This window comes from Myotis lucifugus, unplaced genomic scaffold (assembly GCF_000147115.1).
Source record: "Myotis lucifugus unplaced genomic scaffold, Myoluc2.0 scaffold_625, whole genome shotgun sequence".
Classification (NCBI taxonomy): domain Eukaryota; kingdom Metazoa; phylum Chordata; class Mammalia; order Chiroptera; family Vespertilionidae; genus Myotis; species Myotis lucifugus.
The window spans coordinates 394,919-404,321 of NW_005871673.1; the positions used below are offsets into that span (position 1 = coordinate 394,919).

A 9,403-nucleotide genomic window follows, 5' to 3' on the forward strand; every position below is an offset into this window, starting at 1 on the left:
AATGTAGCAAAAGACTTGTGACTCTTTTTCTATGGCCCAAAGACACTCCGATTCTCGCCGCCTTCGCCACGTCGATCGAGAGCTTCCACAGCCCGTTTCAGGGAGCGACGGACAACGTGTGATTAATAAAAAATAAAAAAAATGCTGCTTTGACTTTTAAGTTATTATCCGTCTGAAGAGCCCCTCCAAGTCCCAGCTCCTATAGAACCTTCCAGCAAACCCGCGCTTGGCAACAAAGAGGCACCCACCTACCGCCCGGTTGGGAGAGCGGCTATTCTCCTGGGCCCCGGGTCCCTTTCAGGGAAGCGCCCGGGGAACAAGCCACAAGTGAATAATCACCCTCTAATAATAGCTCTTCAGAATTCTTTCTCTGGCAGAAGGCAGTCAAATGAACCCGGGAGAGTTAACAAGAAAAACGGAGGGGGGAGGAAAAGAAAAAAAAACACACGCAACTCTCATCTCCCGGATCCGAAAAAAAAATAATTAACCCGACTTAATGCATCACAGGCCGCCTTCCATAAATCAGACTTTTGTCCTTCAAGAGCCGCGGGACAACCACTTATCAGACACGGGGCCGCGGATATTGTGGATATTGTCTCCCGGGACACGGGGAACCTGTCCGAGTCCACAGAGGCGCGCGGCCTCTTTGTGATGCATGGGATGCAGGGGGGCCCTTTGTGATGCACGCGACGCGGTTGCCTAGGAGACTGGGTGGTACTCACGGTGCTGAGCTTGCTGGAGGTGATGAGGATGCGCCGCTCGTGCAGCATGCTGGCGTACAGCTGCAGCATGTTGCTCACATCCACGGCCACGAAGTACTCGGTGAGGTTCCTCTGCGCGCGAGAAAAACCACAGTGTGCGCGTCAGGGCGCGTGGGGGTGACCGAGGAACACGACTTACACAGTTAATGGTCTTTTTAAAAATATATATATATTTTTTTTTCATTGACTTTTTTAGAGAGAGGGTCAGGGAGAGGGAGATAGAAACATGTTTGAGAGAGAAGCATCATCTATTGGCTGCCTCCTACATGCCCCCCTACTGGGGATCGAGCCCGAAACCCAGGCATGTGCCCTGACTGGGGTGGTTCATGGGTCGATGCTCAACCACTGAGCTATACCAGCTGGGCACGTACCTGGGTTGCAGGTTCAATTCAGGGCCCCAGTCAAGGTATGTGCGGGAGGCAACCAGTCAATGAGTCTCTCCCGCACAGATGTTTCCCTCTCTTCCTCTCCCTCTTCCTCTCTGTCAACCAATCAGTGTCTCTCTCACCTAGATGTTTCTCCCTCTCCCTCTCTCTCAACCAATCAATGTGTCTCTCTCACCTAGATGTTTCTCTCTCTTTCTTTCTCTCTCCCCCCTTCCTCCCTCCCACCCTCTCTTCCACGCTCTCTAAAAATTAATGGGAAAAAAATATATCCTCTGGCGAGGATCAACAAAAAATAAAGAAAATGAAAATTCTGAAGGGAAGGGTCCAGGGTCATATCAGTCAAGGCATGGGGGGTGAGCTGCCAGGAGGACAGAGCAGGGCGGCCCGGCCTAGCGGGAGCAGCACGTGGGCTTGAGGCCTGTGAGGTGCCCTGAGCCTCTGGGTGGCCCCCCTCAGGCCCACATTCAGAGCCGTGAGCGGAGACCTGCCCCAGGAGGTCTCTGGACGCGTCTGCACTGGCAACACCATCCACACACCGTCTGGGTTTGACACGAGAAATTTCACAACTGATTTCTTGGGCTTATTCACGCGTCACATGTGTGCTTTTCGGAAACAAACCACTCGGGAGCTTTGGAAACATGTTTGGAGGAAGAGTGGAGCTCCGAGGAAATAATAAATATTCCGGGAAGTGTTTTTTTCCCATTGATGTTTCCCTCACGTGCGATCGAGTTGTTTCTCCCGGTTCATTTTATCTTCCCCAGGGGAGCAGACCAGAAATCACGCAGGAAAAATACTCCCGTTCCACGCTGCGTCCAAAAGCATCTTTCCGCTGACACTCACCCATGTACACTTTCCTACGCAGTATTAACTGGGAATAAATATTAAAGCACTAAGAATATTTCTAATATTGCCCTAACCGGTTTGGCTCAGTGGATAGAGCATCGGCCTGCGGACTCAAGGGTCCCAGGTTCGATTCCGGTCAAGGGCATGTACCTTGGTTGCGGGCACATACCCAGTGGGGGGCATGCAGGAAGCAGCTGATCGATGTTTTTCTCTCATCGATGTTTCTAACTCTCTATCCCTCTCCCTTCCTCTCTGTAAAAAATCAATAAAATATATTTTTTTAAAAAAAGAATATTTCTAATATTGGCTACAACCAATTGGGACATCAAATGCAAAACTTAGCAATTTTTATAATTTCTTGTTAATACCCCTCAGGCCTTACGAAGCATGCTATCGCTTCAGTGAGAATCCAGATCTCAGGCAGGAGACACCTAAGAGCTGAACGGAGACAGAAGCAGGGATCTCAGATACTCCGGTCAGTTCACGGAGGTGGCTACTGGTGTGGAAATATTTCCCACTGCGGGAGCCATTCCCCACCCATAGAAGTCCTCCCGTGAGAAACATCCCCTCCCTGATCCTCACTGAAATATACGATACCCTGAACTATCTCAATTGATGGAAATACTGGTTCTCACACCATTCTCCTGACCACACCCTGATATTCAGAAGCGGGTAAAGCAGCAGGAACATAAAGAAGAGAGAGAGAGAGAGAGAGAGAGAGAGAGAGAGAGAGAGAGAGAGAGAGAGAAAGAGAGAGAACCACCTTACTCCGTATTTCTTCATTATTTCTCAGAACGACAGGTAGTTATTACATCTTCTATGTCTTTACACAGGGATCCTTAAACAGGAAATCCACACAGGGAATAGAATAAAAAACATAAGCAGAACAAACTTACACTCTCAGGGATGGTTGGGAGTCCGGTTACGTCGGGGGCGATGAAGTAGGAGTGCTAATGGATAGAAGGAAGCACACGGGGGGGAGGAGGGTTACAACTGGCATCATCGCATACCACGTGGGGTAAAAGGAAGAAAAACTATAGCGACTGAGTTTGTAGATACCGAGGACCAATGCTCAGGATTTGTTGAATTTGAGATTATGTCAATGAGGTTTAAAGGAGCTTCAACAATCACTTTCTCATATAAAGAACTAAGTGTTGGCCCTAACCGGTTTGGCTCAGTGGATAGAGCATCGGCCTGTGGACTGAAGGGTCCTGGGTTCGATTCCCGGTCAGGGCACATGCCCGGGTTGTGGGCTCGATCCCCAGTAGGGGGCGTGCAGGAGGCAGCCGATCCATGATTCTCTCTCATCATGGATGTTTTTCTCTCCCTCTCCCTTTCTCTCTGAAATCAATAAAATTTTTTTTAAAATTAAGTGTTGGTTGAAACTATTAAATTTTACAAAGTCCTAAATACAGTTGAGAACAAAAAGCATATCACTGTAAGATAGATATCTCTTCATTTTTATATATACTTATACTATATATTTATGTATTTAAAAACACATTTAGTTTAGGCAGACTGAACAATAAGGCTTGCTTCCCCAAAAAGATATCAAAATTAAGATTTCCTATGGACAGCCACAACAGGTTTCTCTGGTACATATCCGTCGCTGTACCATTTAGAAAGCGGCTATCAAACAATATTTCAGCCTTTAAAACTTCTTAAAAATACAGTGACTCGTTTCAAAATGTTGTGGCCCTCATACATCCCCTCAACGAATACGAATTAGCTTCGATATCTGAAGCAACACCACAGGTCTCAGCCGGATCTGGATCAAACACACACCGTGTACGCCGGCCCGTTCCCCACCCGCATCTACCACCCAGAATCACAGTCCCAGTGAATCACCAGAATTGTTTTATTTTCTGTTCATAGCAATCTCCAAAATCACTTTACTATCTTCATCACAGAAGGACATGTTTAATACTGTTTTAGGATTAAAGATGGGGGGGGGGGGGATATTCGAGCCAATACTGAGCTCCGTTGAACTAGCGAGACAAGGCTAGTTCTCACAGTCCATGTATATATAATTTTCCAGGGTAGGAGCACAAGATGAGAGAGACCGCCAGGCCTCCAGGGACCTTGTGACAAAAAGAAAAAAAAAAGGGACAGAACTCTCACTCCTAAAATGAACTTCAACATCACTACTTCTGACAATGGCGAATATGCGTGGATTTGGTCTCTATTTACTTGGAGGGGTTTTCAAAAGAACTGAATTTCACACAACTGGGCTTTAAAAAGGAGTATAAACAGAAAATATATCCCACGTGATTCATTTCCTTCCGAGAGACCCATTCCCCATTTCCCACAGACGGGAGCGAATCTTAAAGACACAGTGAAAGGATCATTTTCCCAATGTGATCGTGATTTTGAGAAGTTGATGCCCTTGGAACTCACCGGTGCTAGGGAGGGCTGATCTCTCAGAACTTGCTCACTGGCAATAAATATCTCTTGGTTCTTATGATATATGAGAGAAAAAAAATGAATATTTTTACTTTCAAGGGGGAAGTCTGCACCACCACTGGGTGTGTCGCTGAAACAAACCCGCGTAGCCACCTTCCACTGAAAACATTTGAAGAGCGTTGATGATAAATGTGATTTTAAATGCAGATCTGCTCATGGGATGTTAGGATAATCTGAAAGGACGTATTTTCATTCTCCCCTCAGAGTAGAGAACGCTGTGGGTAGGTAACGATTCTGAAAGACGGTTTCAAAATAACCATTTACATGAGATAATTCCATTTTCACAGCCTCGCTGCGATATTCTAGCGGCCATAACATCAAGTCTTGAAGAATCCATGTGCTGGAACATGGAGATCGTAAGAAATAGGAGATCGTAAGAGAACCAGAGTGCCTTCTCTAGAGTTGTCACATTTTTCTAACGGAAATTCTGGAAACAAAACAAAAATTTCTTTCCATTTGAGGGAGGAACAAAATTCCTAACTCATAAAACTAGAACGGCTCCCAGTAGTTCAAAATAAGTGATTCAATCACAACTTTTGCCCCTCGCTAACAGCACGGGGCTGGGCGCGTGACGCGTCCCCTGCTCTGAAATCAAATGAAATTTCAAAATAAGCTGTACACAAAGTTAAGGCACTATTTCGTTCACCTGCTGAATGTACCAACACTTAAGATATTGTATTGAGAATAGGTGCACAAGATTTGAAAGCTATCAGAGACTACTGATTCAAAATTTTACAAAAAGGCCAAAAAAAAAAAACCCACTGATTTAACAACTACCAAGATACACATCCAACGTATTAGGTGAGGATGGTTAAAGTAGGTCCAAAAGTCTCATTGTCCTAAGTCATCACACTAAGTCTCAGTGTGATGTTCGTTCTAGCACTGACGCTTTCCTGGGAGCAGAGGTGCGTGTAGGATGAAGTTCCCTAAAGGTGCGTGTGTTCTTAAATGAGACCCATCTATAACGCCCACAAATCAATCCACTGCCTGCGTACTTACCACACTCAGATTGACAGGGCTGTTTGCCTTGGGGACTGGGTGGTTATAGAGCGCTGTGAGAACTGCATTCAAATCATTTTCCTACAGGAAACAAAGAGGGAAATTTCATAAATCAAATACATATTGAGCAAATATGATGAAAACGATTCGATAAAGTCAGGCACCGTGCCTTCTCGTGTTAGGCTGGCTCTGTACAACTGATTTCCGCAGAAATGCTCTAAATACCCAAAATTCAAATATTTCAATCTAATCTAGAAAAGACATTCCTATGGCTTTATCCAGAAAGAATAACAGCAATCCTTATATTTAGTGTAAATATGTATTTGGCAACATTTAATTCTTATAAAATATACTGTTATCTAAGGAAAGAAATTATTTAAAGCATTAAATCCAAGAACAAGGGAATGGTATAAAAACAGCAATACAATTGATCAGATTACTGAAAGCTTCCACTTCCTATTTTAATTTTAAAATCTCAAACCTAATTTTTTAAGGACTAAGTATAACTTAAGCAAGATATCATACTAAGATCCAACACAGAGGTTATCCTAAATATTTCTTTTCTAAGTAGCAACTGGTCCCTACCCGACCCACACACACAAAAAAAATGGAATTAAATAAAATATATAACAGATCTACCTCCTAGATTTTTATAATTAAAATGTATCTTGATGTGCACACTTACTCTTTCCGATTTACTCATGCAAATCCAGTAATAGATATAGAAAGGCAGCTTTTTAAATATATAGTTATTTTTATTCTCTCTTAAAATGTTTAGGCTGGGAGAATAAACGAAAGGAAAGGCAATTCTTCAAGGACGGTAACGACTAATTTTGAGGGATGTGGACATGAGACACGACTTCTCACAAGGCTTCTTTCAACTTGGCCATCAAATTTAATTCCAATCACTATGAACGTCTGCAAAAGCGTGCACTCCCAGCTGCCTATCCGGAATTCTCTTTAGAACGACCGAAAAAGAAGACCACAAAGACTTTATCCCTTTACCATTTCAGCAATGAAATATACCACAGAATATTCCGGATGATATCGATGCTCTGGCTATATAAAGTTCCTATGGCCACATGAATTTGGAAAAGTCCAGCTTTTAAAAATCCTTGGTACCTGCCCACTGTAGGTTGCGTAAGGATAACTTGAATTATAAAATCTAAATATCCGTCTAAATAACCTGGGGGAGTCGATTAAAAATAAAAATAATAAAAATTAAAGATTTCCTTCTGGTTATTCATCCCGTGAACTGATAACATTTTTCCTCTCATAAAGAACACAAGTGTAGTCTTATGTCCTCTTCTCGGAAAACCAAAATTATACAAATTACACAATTCTTCAAAACAATTAAATATGAATTACCGTATTACTCAGCAGTTCTACTTCTGGGTATATTCTCAAAAGATCTGAATGCAGGGACTCAAACATATATTTGCACACCCATGCACATAGCAGCCTTGTTGACCATAGCCAACAGGTGAACAAACCCAAGTGTTCACCTACAGATGCATGAACAGGCAAAATCTGGTCTGTGCGTACAGTGGGATAGTATTTAGTATTAAAAGGAAAGAAGCTGAAACCAGTTTGGCTCAGTGGATAGAGCGGACTGAAAGGTCCCAGGTCCCAGGTTCGATTCCAGTCAAGGGCATGTACCTTGGTTGCGGGCACATCCCCAGTGGGAGGTGTGCAGGAGGCAGCTGATCGATATCTCTCATCGATGTTTCTAACTCTCTATCTCTCTCCCTTCCTCTCTGTAAAAAAATCAATAAAATATATTTTTTTTAAAAAAAGAATCTTAAATAAATAAACAAATAAAAATAAAAGGAAAGAAACTGTGCCCAGCCAGCGTGGCTCAATGGTTGAGCGTTGACCTATGAACCAGGAGGTCACAGTTCAATTCCCAGTCAGGACACATGCCCAGGTTAAGGGCTCAATCTCTAGTAGGCAGCCGATCCATGATTCTCCTTCATCATTGATATTTCTATCTCTCTCTCTCCCTCTCCCTTCCTCTCTGAAATCAGTAAAAATATATTTTCTTAGAAAAGGAAAGAAATTCTGACATAGGCTAAACATTGGATGAACCATGAAAACATGAGTAGTGACATAAGCCAGGCACAGAAGGACAAAGACTGTCTGATTCTAGTTATGTGAGGCACACAGTCATATGTGGCCCGTGGGAGCCGTCATGTCCCAGTGGAGGGTGGGCAGTGAGCCCGGGAGGAAGGGTGGCGTCTGGGTAGTGGGACCCCTGGCGTGTCCCAGTGGCGTGTTCGCCGTGGGCGACATATACGCAATGGCTGCTGCCAGGGGCGTGGGGGAGGGGGATGGGCAGTGATGGCTTCACGGGCACCGAGCGCCCGTTTGGGAAGATAAAAACGTTTTAGAGATGATAGGGTGGGTGGCGCAGAGCAGAGTGAATGCACTTCATGACACAGAACTGTACCCTGAAAAATGGTTTAAAACAGCGCATTTTATGTCATATATATTTTACCTCAATAAAAAAGTGGGGTGCCCTAACCGGTTTGGCTGTGGATAGAGCGTCGGCCTGCGGACTGAAGGGTCCCAGGTTCGATTCCGGTCAAGGGCATGTACCTTGATTGCGGGCACATCCCCAGTAGGAGGTGTGCAGGAGGCAGCTGGTTGATGTTTCTCTCTCATTGATGTTTCTAACTCTCTATCCCTCTCCCTTCCTCTCTGTAAAAAATCAATAAAATATATTTTTTTTTAAAAGTGGGGGAAAAACATTGCTTACCTGTTCCTTAGCCAAGTAATCTGCCAGCGTATTTAGAAGCTTGTAATAGACTTCAAACCATGGCAAGTAGCTGCAAAAAAAGTAATAATAACAGTAACTGAAAAATGTCTATATTATCTAGACTCAAGAAACAAGATGAGCAAATGAACATTAAATTGATTAGTATTTCAAACCGTTTGACCCCGGAAGGCAGGAACGCACTGAACCTGTGCTCTCCTGACTGTTACAGGGAAACGGAACATTATCTGTTATTCGTTTCCATAACGTGATCAGCATCCAAAGCTCTGTTTATAAACTCGTATCAGCTCACCTTGCCGGGGCAAGAAATGTTATTCTCACGTTTTTATTTTTGTGGCCTCTTAGAAAATTTCCAAACAATACAGGTTCCACGCAATTCATCTGTAAGTAATGGTTAAGCTCTTAAGCGGATTACCCGTAAGTTAAGATACTTTCCCACTAAATTTTAGTCCCAAACACCATCAAAATCTAGCTCTTGCCACCAACCACAAAGATCCTAGAAAAAAAAAAGTTTTTAAATGTATCCCACATCTACTACGGACTGAACGAGGGATTTCACTCAAGGTTTTATAAAACGAAAAATGCCATTTCTTTAACAGAATATCCGTGACGCTCACAGCCTGGAAACGTCTATAGACATAAACCAAACACGTTAGGACCAATTCTTTTAAAACAAAAGGCAGGAGACGCTTCAGAAGTTCGTTATAAGATTAGTTCCTTCACTTTTCGTCGAGGCCTCGGCAGAAGGCAGATGTATAGAGAGAACCCCGATCCATTTCTGCAGCCGGAGGAAGACCCCCCCAACACACACACACACACACACACACACACACACACACACATACACACATACACACACACACACACACACACACACACACGTGCTTCCACTCCCGAGCTGATCCAACTTTTACATTCCCAAGTCAAAGGTTAAATCAAGGAAAGGAAGTGTTTTGTGTCAAGTGGTCCGGGCCCCGCTCAGCGTCGCAGGGACCAGCGGGGACCCTGATGCGGGGGCAGCAAATAAAACCGAGAAAACGGCCTTTCCTGGCGGAACGTCTCCTGTCCAGGGGCTGTTTTTTTTCTCTATGGGGAAAACTGACACAAAATGTGTAAAATTGGAACATTCATCGTCCAAGGGATTTGGCCGGAGGAAGAGTGTGAAAGCTCCAAGT

At 43.9% G+C, this 9,403-nt stretch overlaps 1 protein-coding gene across 1 annotated transcript in view; it reads right to left on the bottom strand.

The window, feature by feature from the left end:
• The window catches only part of DENND1B (DENN domain containing 1B), a gene marked incomplete at its 5' end in the record, with an annotated part of 86,697 nt that overhangs the window by 48,971 nt on the left and 28,323 nt on the right, over window positions 1-9,403 (bottom strand). Inside the window, 5 exon segments of the mRNA XM_023746072.1 lie at window positions 723-833; window positions 2,887-2,940; window positions 4,388-4,447; window positions 5,453-5,533; window positions 8,211-8,280. Coding sequence (XP_023601840.1) covers window positions 723-833; window positions 2,887-2,940; window positions 4,388-4,447; window positions 5,453-5,533; window positions 8,211-8,280 — 376 coding nt within the window.